A 23,311-nucleotide genomic window follows, 5' to 3' on the forward strand; every position below is an offset into this window, starting at 1 on the left:
AGCTCTGGCTTTCTGTGATCATTATATCTGACCATAGAAGCCTTGTTATTACAGCATCCAAACACACACAGTCCAACAGAAGATCTACCCCATCTCATAGAAGCAACCTGTCCCTTACAGATATGTCCCAAAGCAGAGCCAAGAAGCCACATGTTTCCTGTTTCTCCTTTCTGGGTGACTGCTCTGAGCACAGGCACTTCATTGACCATGGCCTTCTCACAACCACACCACAATTGTCACTCCCACTGTACAGCTGTTCTAACATCCACCCCACTATATCTGCTTTGAACTGAAAAAAGCTGGCAAATGCTCTTTTTAGGACCCTGTGGACAGCTGTCCAGAGGAGCAAAGGAATCTACTATTACTTGTTTTCATATGTAGTTAGAATTTGAAGCAGTTGTTTTAGTACTAACTGCAGAAGTCAGCAAATTACTTCTACCACAGCCTGCAGTGCATGAACACTTTCACAACACTTCTGCCTTCCTGACTGATTCCCATGAGTTGGAGAAGAAGAAAGAATGCACTTTGAGCAGTAACAAAAAAAAAGCCATCCAAAAGCTCAGCCTGCTTACAAAAACCACATTGTCCAGAGGTCCCACAGCTGCAATTCCCAACCTCCTCCACAGCTCATTACCACCCTTCTTCTTTCCTCCTAAATTGGCACAAGCTTTACATTTTTCCAGCTGAGCTCACCCTACAGTTCCCAGACACTGATTTCTTGCCCTGCTCCCACTACACACTGATGCCTCCTTGCCTGCTCCCAACAGATCTCAGGTGCTGCTGCAGCCTGACATTTCTGCCATCCCTTACATCTTTTTTAGCCCCAGTGGTGCCAACAAGGTGCCCCAGCAATGGCACCCGTTTCATCTCCTCTGTCCGTGCCACCTCAACTCTAACCCCAACATGTCACATTGGTGGCACAGAAGTGGATGGGAACCTATCATTTCATGTTTGCTCCTAGGCAAAACGTGTCAGATGAGGGCTAATAAAATCAGATTTACAAGAGATGAAGAGCAGCCAATTCCTACTATGTGGAATAATCTGACCCACTGACATCCAGGGCAGCTACTGACACCACAGGGTTATGGTGCAAGCAGGAAAAAGGTAAGCAGTAAAACTCCCTTCCAAAGGCTAATCCCACCTACAGGAGCAGAACCATCGTGCACCCCATGAGCTTCCTCTTAAGCAACCCATTTTAAGTGTGTAAACCATATTTTTTATTTATGCTGTCTTTTGGCCATTCATTCCTTTCCCCTGCATATTCTCTTGAACAACCTCAAGAACAAACAAACTCTCAGCTTAAGACAGCAGTTTCAACACAACAGCTCTCAGCTCTGCACTAAAATTGTGGGTTTGGACATGTGCAAAACAATCACTATAAAAGAATTCTTGCACCCAAGGTAGATGAATACCCTGTCAGGAAGATACCAAGCCAGAAGAAAGATCGTCATTTCACTTTTCACACCACAGCACTTTCAGGGCTGTTTCAGATAAGCATGACCAGAATATCCTCCAAATTTCCTTAATATTTTCTCATGACATGATTTATATTAATTCAAAAATATCCATTTTCATCAATAAAACTATGTCTAACCAGTTCAGTTGAAAAATTGCTTAAGTCAACTTGCTCTTTAGATAATTCACTGCACACGATACTTCTAAAAGCCCATGAATTTAATAAAAACTCAGGAATTTATACATTTTCCATGAGAAGTATGAAAAACTCCCCCTTGACATAAAACTAGAAGATGGGATGGACCCACAGCCATGCTCACAATGAAGGACAGAGAGCAGCAGGCCATGAAACCAAGCACTGCTGCTCACTGTGCACATCCTCTATCCTTTCTGCACACATAAATTTAAGTAGCCTGCCACAGACAGAACAGATATAAGTAGCACTGCTCAGATATAAACTTCAAAGCCTTTTCTTTCCACTTTTCCATTTAGATTTTTCAAGTCAAATACAGTATCAGCTAATTCTGGCTTCTATTCAATTTCACTTCTCCAAAGACTAAGAAAATTGCATGACAAAATAATACAAGTGCCAGTGTGTCAGCAACAAGTAATATATCCTAATGCATTTTGTCCAGTTTGCAATGGCCATCCCAAACCACAGAAAAAGCACCTCATTTAATAGCAATGTGCCAGCTAGGGCCCTGGTATCAAATAAGTAGTTGAAACTAACAGAAGAAAAAAACCCCCACAGAACAATGGTACTTATAGATAAAAGGTTACTCCACCCTGCCCTAAGTGCTGAGACAATCTATATCCATCAGCACTGCTCATAGAGCTACTTTGGAGAACATGCAACTGGATATTTGGGTTTAAAAATTACATGCTAGTACTGCTGCTTTTGGATAGCATGGTTAAGAGACAAATGGCTAATTAGATACTTGGAGAAACTTTTCTTGAAGCTTTAAAAAATACTTATTCCAAGATTTTCTACCATGTGAATTTGCAGGTTAAACGGCAGCGTATGGAGCACTTATTAACATCCTCACAGCACAAAAGCTTGACCAATATCTAACACATAAAGACCTCAGATTTACTTCAGTGGAGGTAAAGGATCTAGGGCAACTCATTGCAACTCCTATTTTGCCTCCACCAAGCTTTGGTTTGGTACCAGCCCTCTGTATACCTTGACATTTAGGGAAGCCACTAGAAGTGGAGAATGGCACTTGCCCAGAGCCAGCAGGAAACACAGCTGTCATCTCTTCCTCTTCCAAGCCTTAAAACAAAGAGAAACCAGCCTAGGATTTCCCATGATTCCCATTGCTGCTCAAAGCACCAAGTCAGAAGATAAATAACCTTTCCTTTCAGCCCACTGCTTGAGGCTTCCAGCACAGCACTTTCAGCACAACATACTTTTAATACCTCAGAAGAAATGTTTTAGAGTTGAGTTCATATACACCTCATAGGCAGAAACGGAATGTCTTTTGTGCAATTCATGTTAAAAAAGCTACAGATGTGCTTTAAATGAAGTTCATTTTTTTCAGACACAAAGTCCCTGCTGCACTTGGAGATTTCTGATTTAATGATTTGCCTTTTAAAAGCCATTAGCAGTTTGCAGCAGCTCCCACACATTTATCATCCATGCTGTTCACCACGATGGGTGGGGAAAAAAGAAAAGTACACAGCTGCAAACAAAACGAATTAAAGTGTTGAAGAGTTAGAACTGACTTAAGTCTGACAAATCTAAAAGTTCAAGCTCAGATTCACAGTTTAAAGACTACTAGGACAAAACATTTGCAACTTGAAACTGTCATAGCTACAGAGAAAAAGCAATGACCAAAAATTTACTCAAGCCTCCAGGGAAAAAAGAAAAAAAAAGGGGAAAATTGCTTTTTTTTTTCCTTAGATGTCAGCTAAATGTTACTTGCTAAAACCACTTTTGCAACCTAAAAAAAGCCACTTCCTGGGTTTAAAGATTGAAATGTTTTGGAAGAGTTTTAGAAAACTTCCAAACCACATAACAGAGCTTTTCAATTCTAGCTACACAGGCTCTTACACAAAAGTAATTCAAAATGTGATCACCTATAGCATGGATTGCCTTAGTGAAATACACCCATTTATTGACAAATAGTTTTAAATTTGTGCATTACTTTCTACTGGCTAAGGATTTGCAGAATGATGTCAGACTTCTCACTTAGACTGTCCAACAATCAGGAGAGGCAGTAGTTTCAAAGACAGTCTCCAAAATTTGGAGTACACAATGCAAGGGATGAACACTTTCCACTATGAGAAGTCCAACTATTGGGAACCGCCAGGATTTTAGGATTAGCAACCCTAAAAATTGATTCCTGTGTATACAAAGATGAAAACAGAGTTCAAATCAGAAGTTTGGAATGAAAGTTTATTCAGACTATATTTCTGCAAGATTCTCCATGGCTTTTTCTAGAGACAAAGACAAAAATTTGTCTTTCAAGCAGGCTCAGCTGCTTTTTCCTAGCACATCTGCAGATTTTCTAGCACATCTGCTGCTTTCACTGTTGCCATTCCACTGACAGATATGGGTGGCCCCTCTCATTCATCTCCTCTGTTCCCTGAGGAAATTCTAGGTCCCAGTGAACCATACAGCAACAAGTGGACAACCAGAACATGCAGGCTACCTGGACACTCCTAATACTCATCCTCCTAAAAAGGCAACTTGAGTCCCGCCACAGTCCCCACTGACCAGGAGCAAACCCAAGGTCCTGATGTGCTATACAAAGTATTCATTCTGCAAACTCCTTAAAAGTTTAATACAAGAGGAGCATGGAGGCATGAAATTGATGACTGCTCTACCCATCACACAGGCAAGCACACCTCTAACTTTAAAACGTCTGGTAAGAACTTTGACAAAAGTCAAAGTTGGTTTTTAAAAGAACTGCTCTCACTCTGAGGTTGCAGAGTATGAGGCTTATTAAATATTAAGGCCAGACAAATTGCAGAGATGTCAACAAGACTCAAGACTTTGCAATCCAATATTAACAGGCTGAGCAGTCACTGTGGTATCCTCATCTAATATTGCTGTAGATTTTGCAAAAGGCGTGTTTGCATAAAAAGTAATTTGATGTTTTTCCAGACAAGGAGTAGAAAAATACTTCTGTCAGAACATTTCACAGTTCCAGTTTCTGAGGAAATGTCTCATAAAAGCAAGGCAATTTCTATCAAATAAAATTTGCATAATTCTATCTTGCTAGACTTAAGCCCTATCCTCATTGATGCCTGTGCTTTAAAATAAATTTACTGTAAAAGATTAACTAGAGACCTCCATAAAAGACTTTTAAAGAGGATAAAAAAAATAAATCGAGATTTCTTAGGTAAAAAACAAACCAAAAAATTGACAACAGTAAGAACAGCTATTTTAGCTGTTAAAAGAATCACTTACTACACTAGGAAGAAAAAAATCAAAATAAAGTTATGAATATTTCCAAACAGGCTTCCATCACAATTCTGCCATTAGTTATGAAAGATTAGAAATAGTTATATTTAGCTGTATTTTTAGCTATGCTTCCGCACTTATCTTAATCAAAACTACAGCACTGACTCACGGGACACCAGAAAACCCTGCCGCAGGTGCTGGGGCAGGGAGGACACTGTGACATGGCTCAGAGCAAGGAAAAGGGCTGAGTGATGGCAAACTGTCTGACAACAAAGCAAGACAAAAACACTTCCCAAGAAGCAAAGTGCAAAGAAGCTGTAACCAAAACTGCATGGAGCTTCATCCCCTGGCTTTTCTTTTCCCTCCGTCACTGGCATCATTGCTTCATCTTAACTCCAATACCAAGTTTCTGTACAGAACGCAGTTATCCAAAGCAAACTGAAGTGTTGCACCCTTCACAAGCACCACAATAAATTTAATTTCAGTTTGCTGTAGAAAATTGCTCTCCACTCCCAGAAATCAGCAGGCAGAACATGAGATCACTCTGCTGGGTTAGACAGCTCAAACACTAAACCCAGCCCCATTCCAACACATGCCTTGGATATACTCTAAGATTAGCCTTGCTACACCTCACAGAAGGTTGCTGAGCACTAGGGTCATGTCCAGGTTGTTGAAATTTGTTAAGGACATCAGCAAGGTGGGTCTCTTCCAAGAGTGACAAAGCCTTAAAGCAAAGCCATGCTGTCTGCTGAGTCAGATTCCAGGCTTGAGCCTGTAAGAGCTACCAGGTGATGCCAACAACCACAAGTCCCTTTTCACCAGGAGCATGACTTGGCATTCTTGAACAAATAAGTATTCAGGGTTTGGTTGAGAAGAGCAGTGGGCTTTCCAGATTTCACTGATACATGAGAGCATATGTGGGAGCATAAGAAAAGAAAACCCCAATTGCAGGCATCAGAAAGGAGCAGCTGAAAGCTGCAGTGACTATTTTAGATCTTGTTCCTTGCCACAACTCCTCACCTGCAAGATGAAGCCACAGCACTGCTCTGCAAAAGCATTTCAGGGTTTGATGATCGTGTGAACCTCAGGAGTAGCCATCACATTCCAAAAGAACAGAAGGAAGGAAGAAAAGTTTACGGAAACATGTTACATGATAATAGCTTGATATACCACATTGAAACTCTCTGCTAGAGGCTAACAGAGACACCATGAATAAAGCAGACTTTTCAAGTCAACTGTTGGAGGTGATTTGCTATTTTGGATACACTATCTCCAACAGTATCTAGGAGCTGTTCCTCACTGCTGCGAAACACAATATCCTTCAGTCTAAGACAAAGAACAAGTTGGACTAGTGCAGCTGAAGCACAGGTGAGGCACAGTGGAACAAGCACAATGATGCATTTTCCTAGAATGGACAGAAGCAGTGCACAGGTTGATCTGGTACACTTTCAGAGTATGAATATAACAGTCATTATTTTTGCAGTATCCAGAGACCTGGTGAAATATCCTAGGAGGCCAAATGAACATGGGGTATAGTAATATTAGACATTGTTATTCAATTTTCTGTGCCAGAAGTAGCATGGAAGCTGGTTCATACAAACGTACTATACAGTCCCGTTCCTTCAGCGTGACCTGTCAAAATCATCAAGTAGGATCATGAAAAAAAATTTATCTGTGACATGGCTATAGTAATACAAACCCAGCCTGACAGATAACAACTGGGCAACTGATGTCTACAGAAGTGCAAATAGTCAATTAACAACATCTCTGAGCAATAATCACAGGTGTCCTGATGTCAGGAAATGCAGTCACACCATTACCTGTCAAACCAGAGAGCACATGTACATCAGCAGAGAACTGCAAAAAAAGCACACCACTGCATGCTCAAGCCTAGCACTAGCAGAGATCCTAAAGATGGTGAGTGCATACAAAATAATTTCACTGAAAAGCTGAAGAAAACAGTGTTCAAAATATGCACCTAAGTGGCTTATATAGCACTGTGTCTTCATCAAGGGAAAACCTTCCCCATTGCTTGCTTCCGGTCCTCTCTCTCCATCTCTCTGAAACAGCTGCTATTTTCAAGCTCTTAGTTTGCTGTTCAAAGGCCTTCATGCAAGACTTGTCAGTAACAAACTACCAGTAGCAAAATACTCTTCAGAGAAGATTGTCTTCAAAAAGCACCACTAACATTCACCACTTCAGTAGCTGTATCAAAGTCTTGCTATATTTGCTTGTTGACTCAGCCAGAAGAGATTCCACAATGAAATCTCAAAGGCAAGAAAACCTTCTTCAGACCAGAATATTAATACTGTTTGCAATAAATGACACTTACTGAAATGCTGGATTTTTACTACATATATTTCGTTTGTGCAGTTGCTAAACCAGATACTGCCAATGGAACCAGAACCCCAGGCAGTCAAGACATGTCTGTACCAGACACACTACTCACCCATACCCTCCAAAACACTTAGAAAACAATTTCAATGTAATTCCCTATTTTAAATCATATTGTACTAGCTTCCTGTGTTTTATCTGTTTGAAGTGTTGGTTGTAGTTGAACCAGGTTGTTAACATGAGACATTCCTAAATTGCTCCTAAATGGAGCACTAGGAAGTGCTGTATGCCGCCTGAAAGTACGGCAACTGCCCAGTGGTCATTTACCCCTGATTAACATCTTCTGCAGAAGAGACTGTTATCACTGAGGGTAGAGCTGCTAAAGTGCTTTATCCAAACATCATGGAAAAAAGTCTGCATTTACCAACACCTACCCCATCAAGGGCAAATTGGAATATGAAGGTACCCAACTCCTGGTCACAGTACTATTTATATTTGAGAAACACAGGGAACATTTCAGACTCCAGAATCAACTCTGATCTTCAGCCAGCACAGCAGAGTGTTCCTTGTTCAGTGCTCCTGGCATAACACAGTGCAGCATCCCACTCAGAACTGCAAGCACCTTTTGATAAGACTTGTCTGATAAGCACAGCTAGCAATGGAAAGTAGAATTAAAATCCAAAATTACAAGCTTTCAGTGAGAAATAAACAAATCAATCACACTTAGGAAGAAAGGCAGCATGTGCTGTACTAATGTGTCTTGGACTATACACCATCTCTGAGTACTCTACTGTGCTTTTAATAAAAAGAGTATGTTACCCAATGCTAACATTTTTTTCAACCCAAATACTCCACAATATACTGACAACTGAATAAATGCCCAGGACAATCTGCCCATTCATGACCACTGGAGTTCATCATTCCTACTTATTCTTCATCCTTTGCAGATGCAGAAATCCTTATGAATGCAGGCTTTCTTCAGATTGTAAAGAATGGCAATAGGGCCATAATGAAAATCAATCCAAAGAAAATCCAAGCTTTCAGAGCATGCACTGAAGATTTGCTGATCTGTACAATGGTCAGCCAGAAAACATACACATTACAAACAAAACAGAAAAATGGTGGGAATTGAGTAAAAATGGTTTATGAAGTACCATCATTTAAATGTCGTATTTCAAAAATCACATGTGCTTCCGTATGAATAGAGCCTTTTCACAGTACCTTCCCTCCCAAATGCACAGAAGGGCTATCTTTCCCCATTCCTTTTTATTTAGGGATCAGTAACTCTCAGAAAGAAGGAATTACAAAAATAAAGAGAGGTTACAGATATGCCGAAACATTGTTGCAGGTATTGTAAAGCTTTCTGCCGTTTCTGTACAAAAGTATGTTCATGTCAGGTCCTGATGTGTGCTGAAGCTGCAGCAATTAAAATAGTTCTTGAGAAAAGAAAAATTATTGCTGCAATGCTATTCATGCCAAGGACCTCAAGAGAATTACTGCTTCAGTGAGCCTTTCTTCAGTGGCAGGCAAACCAGCTTCACAGTGCTTTTGATGGAGCCCAACAGAAATTTAAAAAAAAAAAATCTCTCCCAAATGCTAAAAATAAATTACACAATTGTAAATGCAACCCAGTAAAAAGATATCTTTTTTTTTTTTTGCCTTTAACAAGCCATATCAATTTAAGAAAGAGGAATTATTATGAAAAATGAGCAGGTTAACAGTAAATGGGAAATCAAATTGGATAACTGCTCCTTACAGTGAAGTTTTACCTAGCTGTTAGACTCAGGTATAGAGAACCAGTTTTAGGATTAGAGCTAATTATCCTGAGAAAGCAAATAGACTCTTCAGCCTACCATATTCTTCTGAAATAAATAGCTGTAACATTTCAAAAGGAACAACAGGACTTTGGAGATGAGCACAGCATTATCATTGCTACCATAGTGTTTCAGCCTATGAGATCCAGATGGGTGCAGGAGAAACTGTCATATTTGTTACAATAGCAAAGCTCTGACAAAAGGTGTGCCCAATTGCTCATGCTAAATGCTGACAGACTGAGCTGCCAGATCATTGGGAAAACACTCAGAGTGTCAGGCTGCCAAGCTGTAGGCCACAAACACAACAATTAAAAAAAAAAAATTGGCAGACAATATCACTACATATATAAAATTCACATATTCATTATCCTGCATAATGACTGGTCACTACTAAAGTATTTGCCTTGAGGACTGGATTTAGTTTTGATTACTCTCTGAGTAAAAGATCATATATTCCAGCAGTCTAAGTTGAAAACTTAGCATTGAATTCAAATGAAAGTTAACATGGTGTGCCACAATCCCTCTGCCACAACAGTAACTAAAAAGTGCCCCAACTCAATGGAAATCAAGGACTGAGACAATCCTTTATTGCAACATGAGTAATGCACACAATGGCCAAGATGAAGGCACTTGTGGCAAACACCAAAACCCCACAAGGCAGGAAAGCCCCCATTAATTGTTTTACCAATACTCAGACACCCTTGGAAAAAAAAATAAAAAAATTAGTCGCCTCTTTTTATAATAGTTGACTAGAAAGAAAGGGCCACAAGAAGTCGCTCCACTCCTCTGTGCTGGGTTAGGATTCATGGGCACTCCAGCACGCCCACAGTCTCTAACTCACACTTCTCTGAAAGAGACGTGGCAGCCTGCCCGCTTTGCGTGGCTATAACAAAGGAAAATGGATGTGTTGCAGGCACAGGTAGATATGCAAAGTCAGTTTAGCTGGGGCCCTGTGTGATCATTACAAGAGCAAAGAGCACGCACAGCATCAACTGCTTCAGAGCAGAGGTTCCGCTTTTCCTGGAACTGTAAAGACAACACTGACGGAAATCACAGAGCAAGGACAGAATCACAGCTCACGATCTGGTTCAGCAGTGTTTCCCAAGCTATCTTGAGCAAACCTTTCCTGTTGCACTTCAGACCTAGTATTATTTTCCATCTTTAAGAGGCAAAAATTATAATGAAAAGGTTTTTCAATGCTTGGATGCTTGTCACGGAGCTGTAAATACACACACACTTTTTTTTTTCCTCCATCCCACATAAACAGGCAGCAATAAAAACTGGATTCCAGCTTCAGGCTGATAAGCAGCATCAGCCCAACTATTCCCCTACTCCCTGCTATCATACTGTTCCTGTAGGTATACCAAGCAAGGAGGAATACAAAGAAAAAAAGCAGCAGCATAAATAGGTGACTAAAAATATTTTTAAGGGCTGAGCAATTTACTTGTGATGGTTCAGAGATGGTGCAACTGACAGTGACTTCTGAAAACCTTTGTTGCTATTTACCTCAACAGCCTAACCCCAGTCACAGCCAGGATGTCCCTCCTTCATTAAGTTCCTAAGAGAAAGTGTTCTTTTTTCAGGATTTCCTATTTATTATCGCAAAGACTCGAGGTTATGGACTGTGACCCACAGAATAAGTAGAAAGGCAAAAAAAAAAAAAAACCAAAAACACAGGAATATAGCAAGGAAAACTAGACTAGTAAATCAGAATATTTTTCTTATTTGCAGAAAACTCCTAGTATTCCAGCCATTGATTTTCCACCCCTAAAAGAAATTCATATCACCCCCCCCCACCCCCCGATATTTCTGTCTTCCCATAGTCAGCATCTCAGGCCATTTCAATAAGTCTGAGTCCTCTGCCTTCATCTCTGCAGACACAATTCAGCCAAGCATTTATCCTTGGGGTACCTTTTGCTGCAGGAATCTTTTCTGCAACTTCTTCTGGCCAGGTTAGGTGACTTCTTCAGTACTGGCTGACCTCCTGCTCACTGAAGCTTACAACAAGACTGCTTGATTCTCAAGCCCATCAAATCCTAAGTCATAGATAAATTTTCCTGGCCAATATGACCACATGTCTAACAGAACATGTCCTGCAAATGTGACATCCTGATCGTAACTCCTAGTCCAAGGAACTTGGTCAGTTCAAGTAACAGTACGCGAATGAGCTTTGTTCCAGACATTACAGATATTTTAAAAATGTGATACTGTTTTCAAAATAATTTTCCTTAACTTTGAAGCCCAGCAGTATGGAATGGACCTCTGGCAAACTGCTGCTAACAGAAATAACCAGTCCATTGCCTCCAAACCTCAGAAAGCCCCTGTTTCAACAGGAACTTCCCATAAATCTGCATTTGTCAACAAGCTGCTGTTCCAATCCTCTCAACCAGTAAGGCAAATACAATGTAGCAGGAAAACCACCTACAGTAAGAGCAGTTTAATTTAGGAGTGTACCTAACTATTAACTTCAGGTGTATCAGCTTTCCACCAGTCATATATTTATCTCAGTATATGATTCACAGACTTTTTATATTCTCCACGCAACATACACTCAGTTTATGTATCAGGACAACAGAATGATGAATCTAAGTTTTAGTTGAAATGTTTTTCTGGTGTTATTAAAAAATACTATATCCACATGTGAAATGGTATATTTTCTATAGTAAATCAAGTGGAAATAAATAGGGTTTCCAATCAAGTGAAGCATCAGAAATCTTTCTCTGTGCTCAGACAGAGTATTACTCAAGAACAGGCTATTCTGGAAAGTGAGGAATTCAGCTCTGAGGTGTGCATGTTGTGTGTGGGTACACAGACATGGGTCAAATGTGATCTGTTCAAGGATCAAAAATGCCATGCACGTGTTGCATCATTGGGATTCTGGCACCTTGACATAATTACAAAAGCTCTAATTATTGTTCTTATGCATTGCCCTTTCCTGCATTTAAGTATTCTAAAGGTCTTTTAGGAAGGTTTAACTTACTGAAAGACTGTTTTCTTTACAAACTTGTTACTTATTATAAATGTTACAAATTAACACAAATTTCCTTGCTGACTGTTCAAGGGAAATTCTATAACATAACCCTGGTGGTAAATAGTCTCAATGGTCTAAGTTTTCTCCTCATAGTTGTGAAATCCATACATTGCTCATGAGTCAAACTTTAAGCCTTTCTTTAAAGTATAAGGGCTAAAAACTAGGTCTTGGTCTTGACACAGTCTATTAGTAAGTTAAAAACCGTTAGTTTGATTCTGGTTATGATTAAATGGTCCTAGAGATACTGGCATCTTTATCTTTCACTTTACTGAGGACAGCTGAGAACACAAAAACAAAGCAAGAGAGGGTCAGGGAAACTGTTTCTTACAGACAACGAAAGTTTAATCTGAAGAAAATTCTCCTGTGCCTTGAGAACGTCAAAGGAGCCAATGTTGAAGTGAAAGCCTGGACTGTAGATATGTAGAGAGACATAGGAATCCATGCCATACTCATATGTTACCTAGAAATATCTTCCACAGCTTAAACAGCTGACAGGTGAAGACAAGGCACAGACAGTTTCATTAGCAGTCAGGGGAACCAGTCTCAGTGATGAAGACTCTGGTAGCAGGAGGAAGATAAAAATGACAAGCTATTTCAGCCATTCTGATATTGAGCCAATCCTCACATTTCCAAGAGACAGGGAAGTGAGCAAAGGTTTTTAGTTTAGACTGAAAAAAAAAAAAAAAAAAAAGGTAGGTCTGATGTATGGAGAGGAATCCAGGCTGTCAGCTTTAAAATAAACTATTGGATGCACTGTGGAGAGAAATGAAGTAACAAGGCAAGAGTGTTAGGAGATTCCCTGCAAAAAAGCAGGCAGTCAGCATAATAAAATTTCTCAGAGAGCTAAAACACATGACAAGTGTAATACCCACAGGAACCATTGGAGAGCAAGGCTTATGTGTCATCATCACGCAAATGAAGGAAGAAGAGCAAAAGGAGGTGAAAAAATTGTATATACATCATGCTCCAAAAATTGTGGGAGTCTCAACTTTCTCTTAGAGCTGTGTAGAGGTAGCACTGTCTGCAGGAAAACAACTTGTGGCCTGGTAACACAGAGAGGTAAGACAACCTCTGACTTTGGCTAGTAAGCTTACCAAACCAAGCGATTCAGAGGCAGATTTTAGGGTTGTTCGTCTGGCTTTTTGTTTTAAGAATATAACTATAAATGTAAGCAGTACCTAGAAGATTGAGACCCTGATGGGGGGCTTTAGCTTTCACAGGCTAAGGATGAAGTGATCATAAATGCAGAGTAGATCGTGCCTACACCTCCTGCCCCAGCTTTTCAGTCTTTAGAAGAGGGGCTATATCATGTGTATGAACAAATAATAATGCAAAATTTCCCCTATCTGTAATTAAGGTTGACAAAACACTATCTAAAATCATAAGCACCTGTTGCAATGAGGTAAGATATTTGTGCTTGAAGTACAGAGAACAAAAACAAAAAAAAAAAGTAACTGTCCCATCTTTTATACTTTGGAAGAGATCCCAAAACCATTAGGATCAAAAATGAAAATGTTGAAACAAGTAGACTCAAGCATTTGCCAGCAAAAGCAATAAACCCTTTTTATGGCTCCCTGAGGAAATGGGGGACATAATCAAGTACTAAGTATCACCAAGATATCTATGTTGACATTTCTCTGTTTCATGCAGGCACATGTATAATCAGAGTATGCTGCAATTTTATTTTGTTACTGCAGCTTTACAAGCTTTACATCATTAGGAAATCACTCACTAACTCTTCAGTCATGCAGAGTTGAGGAAAAGATTAATTTTATATCTATGTATCTCTGTAAAAGATAATCAGAAAGAGATTTTGTGTGTGTGTGTTTGTGTATAAACATTGTTTTACCACAAGTCAACATGGTTGAAAGAAGGCTAAAAGTCTCTAGATATAAAAATCAACTCCATAAACAAATTTTTGCCAAGTCAGACAGCACTGCTGTGCAGAGATCACAAGCAATAAAGGTTAGCCTGAAACAGTGTCCTGACACTCAGTTGCCTATCTAAAAGTCTATTCCAGCATTAAGGTTATTCCACACACACCAACACATTTTCAAAATACTCATCTTCTTCCAAGAATAATTAACTGTAACCCATGTCTAATGGAAATATGTTCCCTGTAAGACACTAGTATTGCAGATAGGTATGACAAAGCCACAGCCTTCATGCTGTGCAGAGTATAAAGATGACTCTCAAAGTATAAATCTTCAAGACAAACCAAACAAGCAGAAGTGCCCACTTGAATTTTGTGAGCCAGGAGAGGATGCTACAGCCAGCCCTGCCAGGCACGTCTGTTGGAAGGTCACTTACAGTCAGCCTCCTTGGCTCTTAATATATAACATTACATAATAAGCAACTAAAATATCAAAGATAACCCAGCAGAAGCAATTGGGTGGGACTTCCCCAACAGAAATAAGCCTTTAACCAGTTTTCATCTTCCATATTTTTCCTGTATTTTCCAGAGTGCAAAACTGCAGTGTAGCTAGTGATGCCAACGCCACTCACTGCTTCAACTCTCCTGCGAATACCCTTTCCTCCCAGCTAGCCAGGGAGCCCTCTGTGTTTGCCACTTTGAACTCTTCTAAAGCATCAAGCACAGCAAGGCTAAAAGCCAATTAAAACAAGTTGGTATTCACTTGCTGAGAAGGCACTTTAAGAAGAACAGTCATTTTAATAACAGTCAAGTTTTCTCATGGATGAGGAAAATCTTTTCGGGAGAAAGGCCATTACACAATCAGTAAGTACAATGAAGACTGTCACAAAGGAATGAGAACTAGGAAGGATTGTGCAGCAGTAAAACAACAGCAGAGAGGTACATGACACTTAAAATGCAGGTTCCCTTTCACTACTGAAGGACTTGATGTCAGGAGCTAAGAAGTGTATGTATGGGGGAAATAATTTCTTAGAATTACTGTGGAAGCAATAGCATTCATTTTAATGGATTCAGAGTAAAAACCAAAAGCTAGTCATATCCATGTGGGTCACTTGCTATTTTTAAACTATCATCAGTTACAACATCTTTCTGTTAGTATCTCAGATTCAAAGCAGTGGCAAAGGTTAACAGCAGTTTTCATATTGAATCCAGTTCTGGAATTAACAGAACAGCCTCCGAGCCTCAGCAGCAATAACTACATCCCCAGTGTGCTGGCACTACTCATGGACACAGCGTGCCCTGCTGCAGAGCTGACACAGGGAAGGCTCTCAAACTTAGGTGACACCAAGCCACATGAGCAGCTTTCTTTTCACCTAGCTACTGATGGCAAGAAATGCAGGTGCACACACCACACTTCCATAAACAGCCAGCATATTAAAGACTGTCATCTTATGCACAGACAAGTTAATTGCATTTTAGAATCCTTTTGTAGCATGCTCCTTTGTTTCCATCCCTTTTTTCATTAGGAATAGTCCCCCAGTTTCATAATAAAATAGCAGGTGAACATGTCTAACTTACTTTAAAAAAAAAATCTCCTCAATCCTAGCTTATTTTTTTAAGCCAAAGTGAGAAGTGAAGACAGCTATGGAAAGGCATGGCATTCTGAATAAGCAGACCATTTATTTAAACATTTCCACAAATCCAGCACACCAAGACCCACTGCTCAAACTCCCCTCTCCAAGGAGCTTACAAGGTAACAGAATAGGAATCAGTTACACACTCAAATACACTTAAAATATGCAACAGATATTCTGGTGGCTTCAGCTGCCTTTAAAACCATCTACTATAGATCTATTTCAACAAGGAAGCGGCATTTTGAAAACACTACAAGCAGAGAAAGTGGCAGCTGTGGAGAAGTAGCCCAGGCTACAGCAAACCTGCAAGTCCCACCAGTGTGGCTTTAGGGCCAGCACCCTCCCGTGGCAGCAGCTCTACCCCACGGCTCAGCAGTGCAGCCAAGCCCCAGACACTCCTGGCAGCAGTGTGACACACAAGAGCTCTGCCAGGAGAGGGGAGTTCCTTCTCCATGTATCACTCACACAAACACCTGCATCAAGAGAAATGAAGAGCTTCCACCCAGCCTTTGAAAAGCAACATGGAATTCCAAAGCCATGAAGAAAGCACAAGAAACCACACACCTCCTCTGGCTGAGAGCAGAGTTCATCTCCTCAACTTCAATTTAGAGGGAGCCTTCAACTCTTTCTCCCCAGTAAAATTAAAAAAAAACCCCAACAGTTTCTTCCACCATAGGCTCTTTAGGTACTTCTAAAGTAAAGTGATTTGTCTGATTTCAGGATATGGAAAAAAACCCCAAACCAACAGTTTCCCACAATTTTGCTTTTCTCCTTTCACACTTGGTTAATTGCAGGCTGAAGTGCTTTTTAATAGGGGAGAAAAAAGCAGGGCATTTTAGCTCAATTACCTATGTCTGGTAGACAAAAAGATCTGAACTGCTGAGAATGACTGTGTATTCTTTACAACACTAGTAAAAAACCCTTCAACATAAATACTCCTCCAAAAATTGCTTGTATCACATTCTTTCAATGTAGACACCACTTAGTGCAAAGCAGGGCAAGAAAGGCTATATTCAGTATTTAATGGGGATAAAGCTTTAATCCTGAGTCACAAATAAGTACTCTGTGTTGGGGAAAAAAAAATAAAAAAAGAGTAAGTCTACAAGCTGGTATTTCTGGCTGTCAGCATGGAAACAACAGACTTGAGTTAAATACTGAGGCTGTCTCGAACACACAGGGACAGTTCAGCAGCCCAGTGCTGGACTCAGAGCATCCACCATGTAAGCAAGGAGAGAACATCCATGTAGACAACACCTGTTAAAGACCTAGATAGGAGCTACAAAATGTTTTTACTTCTCACCCCTAACAGGCCAAGATACATAGTTCTAGAATGCAAACTCTGTCCTCTAATTTTTTTTTTTTCTTTAATAATGGTGGAGCTGAGGTTCCTGCTTCAGATATCTGGTTTCTAAATCAGTTGAGGGTGAAGCTGCCACCTCAACCTAATGGAGATAATGGTTGTTCAGACAGCAGCGGATGGGGGTGGGAACAGCTCCCTACCAGAAGCAGGAAAAGGTTTCACCCAGATCTCTAAGATATTTTGAACTACTCTGCAGAGCCAATAGGTAAAGGGACCCCAACTTTCATAAGGAAGGAATGGGGGAAAGGGCTGCTATGCACCCACAAAGGGACTGAGGATATAAGAGGCTCATAGCTAGCTGAACCATGACAATTTTCTGTCACAGGGAATCGACCCTTCCCATCACTGCTTCCACAGCTATCTCCATGCACTGCAGGAAACCATGCAAACTCCTGGCTTGGAGTCCAGGCCAAACCCCTGAGAAGAGAGAGTTTGGGTAAGTCAGAGGCAAGGTTTACATCTGCTTCCAGTGTGCTGGGAGCACACAGAGCATTGGTCTAGAGTTCTCTCTAGTCACTCTGTTAGTGAGCCCAGGACACTCAGTACTTCATAAAGGTGTTTCACAGGTTGCACAGATATTCCTAAATGGTGCCCAGGACTGCCTGTACAGGTGACCCAGAAGCACTTCCTGCTGTATGGATAATTACTTTGGGTGAAAGCAATTTCAGTGTTCAGGTGTTCTAATCTTTCTATAGCACAGGAATTATTAAAGATACACTGCAAAGGAATACACATCTATAACCACTTCTGTTTAGCACAACATTTTTAAATTAAATTTCTAAAAGAACAGTATCTGAATTGTTCATTCTGTTTGAATGACCAATTACAGTTCATTACAGAAAATTTACAATGCAGTATTGTGAAATCCAGAGATAAGGTTGCACACTAGTTGCCACACAGATTTTTGTTTACACAGCCAAAGAAACCTTCCCTATCACCTTTCTCTCACCATCCTTAAAACAAAGGCCTACTTTACCAAACAAAAAGGAGACAGGTGAGAACCCAGGTCTCTCTCCCATCAACCTCTTGCCAAAAACATAGACCCCTAAAGACTAAGTAAAGAAGCACTGAGATGGGGACGCCATCAGCACCTGAGAAATAATTCTGGGCATCCTGTTGGACTTGATAGTTTTTATATACTCCCTCACCATCTCCTTTTCTGTTTTCTCCTCTGCACCAAGAGCAGAAGTTACTAGACTTGCTGCAGATGCTCTGCATCTACAGAGGAGTTCAGTCCTTGTGTTCTTTCAGGGAGAATCATTGGCAGACCCATTTAGAGACATATTTCCATTGCAAAGCAGCAAAGAAAATTTGGAAGTGGTTCCAAAAGCAATTTCCTGAAGTGGACAAAGGATAACCTCCAGCTCTTACAGGGCTCAGACATGTGCAACATTCACCTGCCATGGAACCACCTCACTCTGACAACAAGCTTGTGCAGCAGACATCAGGTTCAGACCTCCCCTCAGCTCAGCACACTCCAGCCAACACAGCCAGAGCGCTCACACAGGAGCAGAAGGCAGGCAGGTGTGTGAGCTCTGCAGTATCACAGACATAGCATCTGTTTGTGATAACTTTTAAGTCAGATGATTACAGGACATGCAGATGACCACCTTCCCTCTTCAGCCTCTGTGTGGTTCCTACAATTACACGGTGCTGCCGAGCAGCTTTAACAGCCAGATGTGCCACCAAAGGCTTCCTCACACAAAAGAAATCCAAGTTGCTGTTTTTCTCTTATTTGTCTTACATCACGATCAGAGGGTATTCTGGTGCTGATTTGACAGAACTTCTCATGAAGATGACATTAACAAACATAGAAATGAACTAATTTATCTTAATTAAATACACTACCCTTATAGAAACAAATTAACAAAACCCCCAAACCCACAGAAACAACAACAAAACCCCACAGAAACAAAGAAAGAAACCCAAAATCACTGCCCTGAGGACTACAGATTGATTGTACTCCAAAGATATTTCAGAAACACCAGCATTATAAGCTATCCAACTACCCCTGCCTGAAGGGCAGATCTGAAATACATGCTGGTTAATTAAAGCTATATAGCGTGTATTCTAAATTTCTCTCAAAAGAAGAATTTATAATTTTTCTACCCAGCCACACACCATAAAGCAAACTCAGAGAAAAGATTTGCATTACAATTAAAACAGACTGAGCAGTCAAAAAACTGAGCAAGACTCACTTTAAAAGCCTGTAACAAAGTGATTTAAAATCATATTCAGGAAGAACAAGCAGGTTGCCAGAGAAAGGATAACGTTCTCAAAACTGGGTGCTCAGTTATGATCCTAAATCTAGTATTAGGAGGCTTATGTCAAAGTGGCTTATTAAAAACGAAGACTGACATTATTTTGCTGGCAGTGGAAATGAGTTAGGTCATCTCTAGTGTGTGTAGATAGATACTAGAATTCTAAAAGTGAGCGCTGCAGCCAGATGAGCTAAAAATAAACCTTTTCTGTATCTACTCTGGATACAGAAACGTAGTCTGATACAGAGCATTGCAGAACAGATATAATGTTTTTATCCTGCAGATTTACAGCTCCTCTCCCATTTGTGTTCCACAAAAGGTAACAGAAGTATTATGTTCCTCTTCATATACTGTTTTTCTTTCACTGTACCCAAGTCCAGTTTGCTTTTACTTTCATCTGCAGCACTAGCATGTGTGGCCCACAGACAAGAAGGTACCTGACAGGACTGACACCCATGCTGATTCATGGGTGGCCAGTTGCCCAAATTACCACTTACGAAAAGGGACAAAGTAATTGCCTAGTGGCAGTGATACCACTGCTTCTGCTGGGAGACATCTACTTATCCGGGTGGCTACCTCCTAAGGAGCAACCAGCTGGGGGGCCACTATCACCTCCCACCCTTAAGTCCACCCTGAGCTGTCCAAGTGCACAGTCCATGCCCTGTTGCTCCTGCTATGTGGTGATGCTTCTTGGTGGAGAACCAAGAAGCCTGCAAAACAAAGTCGCCACCAAACCTCTTCAGGAAAAACATGTTGGAATACTTTATCCTCCAACTCAGACCAACACTAAGAACAGCAAGCACCATGATCATTATCACTAGCTGAAATACATGTGTCAGCAAAGTTTCAGTTCCATTATTTCTCTGTAGTGGATTGGTGTTTGCTTGGGTTGTGTTGGATTTTTTAATTGTTCCATAATAACTTGCATTAGCAATATTAGCAATACTGTTGCTGGAGCAGCTGACACTTGCTAGTATTTAACTTCTCCAGAGCAGCACCCTTGTTACAGTTCAATGCTAGAATTCAATTCTATTTAGCACTAATAGATATGTGTGCTTTTAGGACTACAAACTCTCTTTGATGTATTGCCTTACAATTTTGTGTTTAAGGCAGAGTGATCAAACATATGCACTTTAAATAGATAGTTTTTTTTAAAAGTGCATCTCCCAGACAGCAAATTATCAGCAAAATAGAAACCCATCTATCAGTTTAACTGCTGTCTTTTAAACAACAAGGGAGGAAGAGGAGACTTAAGCCCAGTTAGCAGAAGTATAACAGAAAGTTACTACGGCACTTGCAGTGTTGTTCTTTGTGCTCCGTAGAAAGTCTGTGAAAGGTTAAAGTGAAGCCAGGTCTCAGCAGAGCTTTACCAGCATGGAGGTTAACCACGTTAGGTAGGAACTGAACACACTAAACATGTTTCCTAGGATGTTTGCCATGAAAAGGCAAGAGTCAGTTTGTTTGGGAGGGCGAACAGCATGTATTTAGATATAATAAAGGGACTCATTTATAAGGCAAGTATGCTGGGGAACAATCTATGAAAGCAAAATTATTTAAGTGAGGGCACACCCAGAAAATGTAACAGTTTGAACCAGTTATTCTTTTTTGGATGCTGCCAGGGAGGCTGAAAGAGATGGAACACAGTGCCTTTCCTAAGACAAAATTTCATCATTTGCACATCAAATTGGGAACCTAACAACCCTTTCACAGATCAGGAACGGCGTGTTAGAGCAAACTAATTTGAGTTTAATGAGAGGCAGAATCTCTCCAGCTGAACAATTTCTCATTTCCCACGCAGCTCATCAAAACACATACCCAAATGCCCTTGATGCCCTGACACTTGTACTGCATGCATTAACACACCCACATACACAAGATTTTCAGCATAAACTAAGACACTAAAGTGATCATAAAACATAATAAATGAACTTTCCAAAGGTGACAACGCTAGGGTAATATTTAAACATCTTCAATACCACCTTACCCTGTCTCTTTTCCGATCAATACAGACAGTTAATCTACTGTCTCCTGGGCACTCTTTAGCTGCTAAGCAGTATCATGCCAGTGCATAACTAACTTATATGCCCAGTTGTTAATTTGTCAGTTTTCAGCAATGAGCATATGTGAAGTACACAGCAGTGCAGCAAAGCGATCAGTGACTAAGAGCAAATTGGGATGGTTTAAGGGAAGCATCAGTAGAGGAAAATTCCACTGCTTTGCAAGCAATCACATAGCTCTCAAGAGCAGTAGTACTCATCGGGGAGGAAATGCTTCACTTTCCCCCTCCCCTCGAGTGCTGAATTTCTCACGTGTGGTTACCCTCAATATGCTTATCCCGACCAACATCGGGCAGGTGTTTCACATGGTTCAGCAGGAACAGATTCCGCTGGCGAAGGAGAAGTGCCCCCGGCGCTTATGGCAGTAGCCAATCACCAGCAGACTAATTATTTTTCAAATGGATGGCTGCTCTTCACCGCAACCCACTCTGCTCTGCGTAGCAAACTGCGCACCGAGCACAACCGTGGAGTTCCCAGCGGAGCGAGGGCTCTGCGGCCCCAGTTCGGGCTCACCTGCCGCCCTCTGCGCCAGGCACTGACAGCACCAGGGAGAGCAGAACAGCACCATTAACATCATCCTGCAGAGCCCAGCTCCTCTGGGCCATCAGCCCCACAAACGCAGGGGAGACACACAGCTACTCCTGAGGGATGTACTTTCCCTTTACTCACACCCACCGAGAAGAGGGGCCTGGAGTGGGCGAACTCAACTCAGTAGAGCCCTCGTTCCACCAGGAGGGCTCGGGATGAGCCGCAGACAGTGTTAGGGTGTCTGGTCAGTGTCACTGCGGTCAGTCGGGATCCGCAAACGCGGGCCGCCGGTGACAGCAGCGCGCCGACAGGCAGGGAGCAAACCCGGAGGCTGAACACGCTCCTTTCCGCGTGGCGCGGCCACAGCGCGGCCAGGGCAGCCGATGGCGCTTTCCAAAGTCATCTCTGCCATGACCTGCACGGCTCGGCACTCCATGCTGCTGGAAGTACGGCCGGCGAGCTGCCTTTCTGCGGCGGGGAGGGTCAGCGGAGCGCTGTCCCCGGCAGCCGGGCGGTGAGGCGCACCTTCCCGCAGGACGCCGCGCCGCTGCCGCACGGGAGGCTGCGGACCGCGTGTCCCCCCTCAGTGTCCTTCTGTCCCCAGCCCCAGGAAAGGCGCCGGCGAGGGGAGGGGATCCAGGAGCACCGGCGGAGACCGTCGGGCTCTGCGGCGAGCGGCTCCCCCTGCCCGGGGCTCGGCCTACCGGGCGCTGCCGTCCGCCAGCCGCCGCGGCTCGGTGCTCCTCCGGCGGCACGGAGGGGCGCGGCCGGTACCGGGCCCTCCGCCGCCCCTCCCGGCACCTGCCGGGGCTGAGGCGCGGGCGGTGCCGCGGCCCCGGCGGGACTCACCGTAGATCATGGCCAGGCCGGTCTCGTGGAGAAAGCGGACGCGCCGGTGCTTGAAGAGCCAGATGGTGAGGATGGTGAGAGTGAGGAGCAGGATGAAGGTGAGCAGGCTCACGCTGTCCTGCCGGTGGCTCTCCTCCGCCTCCTTCTCGGTGGCGAGCTCCTCCATGGCGCTGCTGCTGCTGCCGCCGCTCCGCTCCGCCGCCCGCAGCCCCCCGGCTGCCAGCAGGAGCAGCGAGAGCAGCGGGAGCCGGCGGCGCAGGGGCTCGGCCATGGCTGCGAGAGCCGGGATGCCGCGGCGGCCCACGGGCACTGCCCACCGCCCGCCCGGCCGGCCGGCGGGGGAGGGAGCGGGGAAGGGAAAGAAGGACGGCGGGAGGGAGCGGCCCCGGCGCTCAGGAGCCCGCCCGCCGCTCCCTCCCCCGGCCCCTTAAAGGCGCAGCCCCGCCGGTGCTCGCTCGGCCGGGCAGCGAACGCCGCTCCGCCGTGAGGACGCGGTGTCGCTGCTCCCCCCGTGCCCGGCCCGGCCAGCCCCGCCCTGCGGAGGTGTAGGGGTGGCGAGATTTCCCCCGCCCCGCGGGGCCGGTTCCGCTCCGGGAGCTCCAGGTGCCGCCTCGGTGGCGCGGGCAGAGCTGTGGGGCCGGCGCCGCTCTCCCTCCCCGCGGTGCGGAGCGAACCTGTGAACCTGTGAGCGGCTCTCACCGGGGCG

The 23,311-nt window shown here is 42.9% G+C and overlaps 1 protein-coding gene across 3 annotated transcripts in view; it reads right to left on the bottom strand.

Moving 5' to 3' along the window:
• SLC9A7 (solute carrier family 9 member A7) overlaps positions 1-22,990 on the bottom strand; it is a 69,186-nt gene extending 46,196 nt beyond the window's left edge. Inside the window, exon 1 of one of the 3 annotated variants that reach the window (XR_005955234.1) lies at positions 22,606-22,990. Coding sequence is in view for 2 of the 3 variants with exons in the window: in XM_041468541.1 (XP_041324475.1) it covers positions 22,606-22,876 (271 nt within the window). In the remaining variant the exon portion in view is untranslated. The remainder of the gene's footprint in view (positions 1-22,605) is intronic. The other 2 variants (XM_041468541.1, XM_041468540.1) reach the window with 2 other exon arrangements.
• Positions 22,991-23,311: the final 321 nt, after the last annotated feature.

Source organism: Pyrgilauda ruficollis, unplaced genomic scaffold, assembly GCF_017590135.1.
Source record: "Pyrgilauda ruficollis isolate IOZ18807 unplaced genomic scaffold, ASM1759013v1 scaffold22, whole genome shotgun sequence".
NCBI classification, from domain to species: Eukaryota; Metazoa; Chordata; class Aves; order Passeriformes; family Passeridae; genus Pyrgilauda; species Pyrgilauda ruficollis.